This window comes from Phalaenopsis equestris, unplaced genomic scaffold (genome assembly GCF_001263595.1).
Source record: "Phalaenopsis equestris unplaced genomic scaffold, ASM126359v1 Scaffold195867, whole genome shotgun sequence".
NCBI classification, from domain to species: Eukaryota; Viridiplantae; Streptophyta; class Magnoliopsida; order Asparagales; family Orchidaceae; genus Phalaenopsis; species Phalaenopsis equestris.
The window spans coordinates 1-1,376 of record NW_018215816.1 but is presented as its reverse complement, the minus strand read 5'-3'; the positions used below and the strand labels follow the sequence as shown (position 1 = coordinate 1,376).

The window sequence follows — 1,376 nt, the reverse complement described above, 5'->3', positions numbered from 1 at the left end:
AATAATAATAATAATAAAATAAAAAACACAAAAAACAACGCCACCTAAGCTACTACTTACAAATTTTTTTCAGAAATTCAAACCCTCGTGTTAATTTGATAAGGGGCAAATCTAACAGACAACACTGAACTCTGCACATGCACTTAATATATGAAAAGTGTCAAAATGTTCCCTAACTCCTTGCAGAGAGTCGTGTTAATCCCAAAGTCTATACAAGTGCCAATTTATTCCCTGTATTTTCGTGATATGTGCATAAATAGTCCCAGTTGAGGACTACTTTAGCCCCAATTTAAATAGTTTGGGGTCTAATTTGATACTTTTATAAATTATGGGGCTACAATGACCTCATTAAACAGGCAAGGGACTATTTTAACACTTCAGTCCACTTAATATTAACAATGTTCGACATAGTAGCAACCATAAAACAAAATCTAAACCACAACAATAATCATCAGGAAACCTCTCACCCCTACAACCACTTGGATCCACTTTGGGCTCTTCACGTGTCTCTGAATGAATGGAAACCCTGAAGGGAATGCACAGAGCTACATCAAAAGAATAATCCACATCGGCCTCACTTCTACATATTCAAAACAAAATTCAAAAACACCATACCCGTGTTGAATCCGTGAACTGCACTCAGCATGGCGCCAATGCCTGAACCAGCCTATTCAACAACAAAACCATAAAGCTAAATTCAGAAGAATCTCAGATCACCCGATAAAAGAGTAATGTATATAATAGCATATTAGCATTCAAGAATAGATATCCTAAAGAATCTCGTGTACCACGGCAGTGGCGTCGTGCAGAACCGAAGCAATAGTCCATTTCTCTTCCTGCAGCATCACAGCAAAACCCGGAATTAATGCACCAATATTAAATAAAGACAATGAAAAGATATTACAGTCAAACAAGATAGTAGCAGAAAGCGAGAGAGACCGAATTAGGGTTCACGAGGGAGAGGCATCGAGGGCAGCGAGCGGAACCGAGACCGGGGTTAATGGTGGGATCGTGGTAGAGATTGCCGGAACGGAGCTTCTCCTCGTATACTTCTCTGGTTCCCATGGCCTTCCAGCCCTCCGCTTCTCGTGGCCGCCGGTAAACCTAGCGATTTTTTGTTTTGTATTCATTGCCCTTTAAGAAATTAGTATATAGATAAAAATATATATTTTAAATCATATTTTGCTAAATTTTCAAAAATAAATAAATCATGTTTTTATTATGAAATAAAGCTGTGTTTATGTAGAAGTAAAACCAGATTTATTATTATTATTATTTGTAAATTTGCCAACACATAATATTTATTATTAAACTTTTATCTATAGTTCAATATAAATATTTGTTTATTATTATTATTTTCGAGTGATTAAATTATA

The 1,376-nt window shown here is 35.9% G+C and overlaps 1 protein-coding gene across 1 annotated transcript; it reads right to left on the bottom strand.

Moving 5' to 3' along the window:
- Positions 1 to 467: 467 nt before the first annotated feature.
- Positions 468 to 1,116, bottom strand: LOC110035078 (the record flags this gene model as incomplete). The annotated part of the gene is made up of 4 exons (XM_020739320.1): positions 940 to 1,116; positions 789 to 836; positions 616 to 667; positions 468 to 526 (listed from the first exon to the last, which is right to left on the bottom strand). Coding segments are annotated over exons 1-4 (285 nt in total), but the record flags the coding sequence as incomplete, so codon positions are not given.
- Between the last annotated feature and the right edge of the window lie 260 nt (positions 1,117 to 1,376).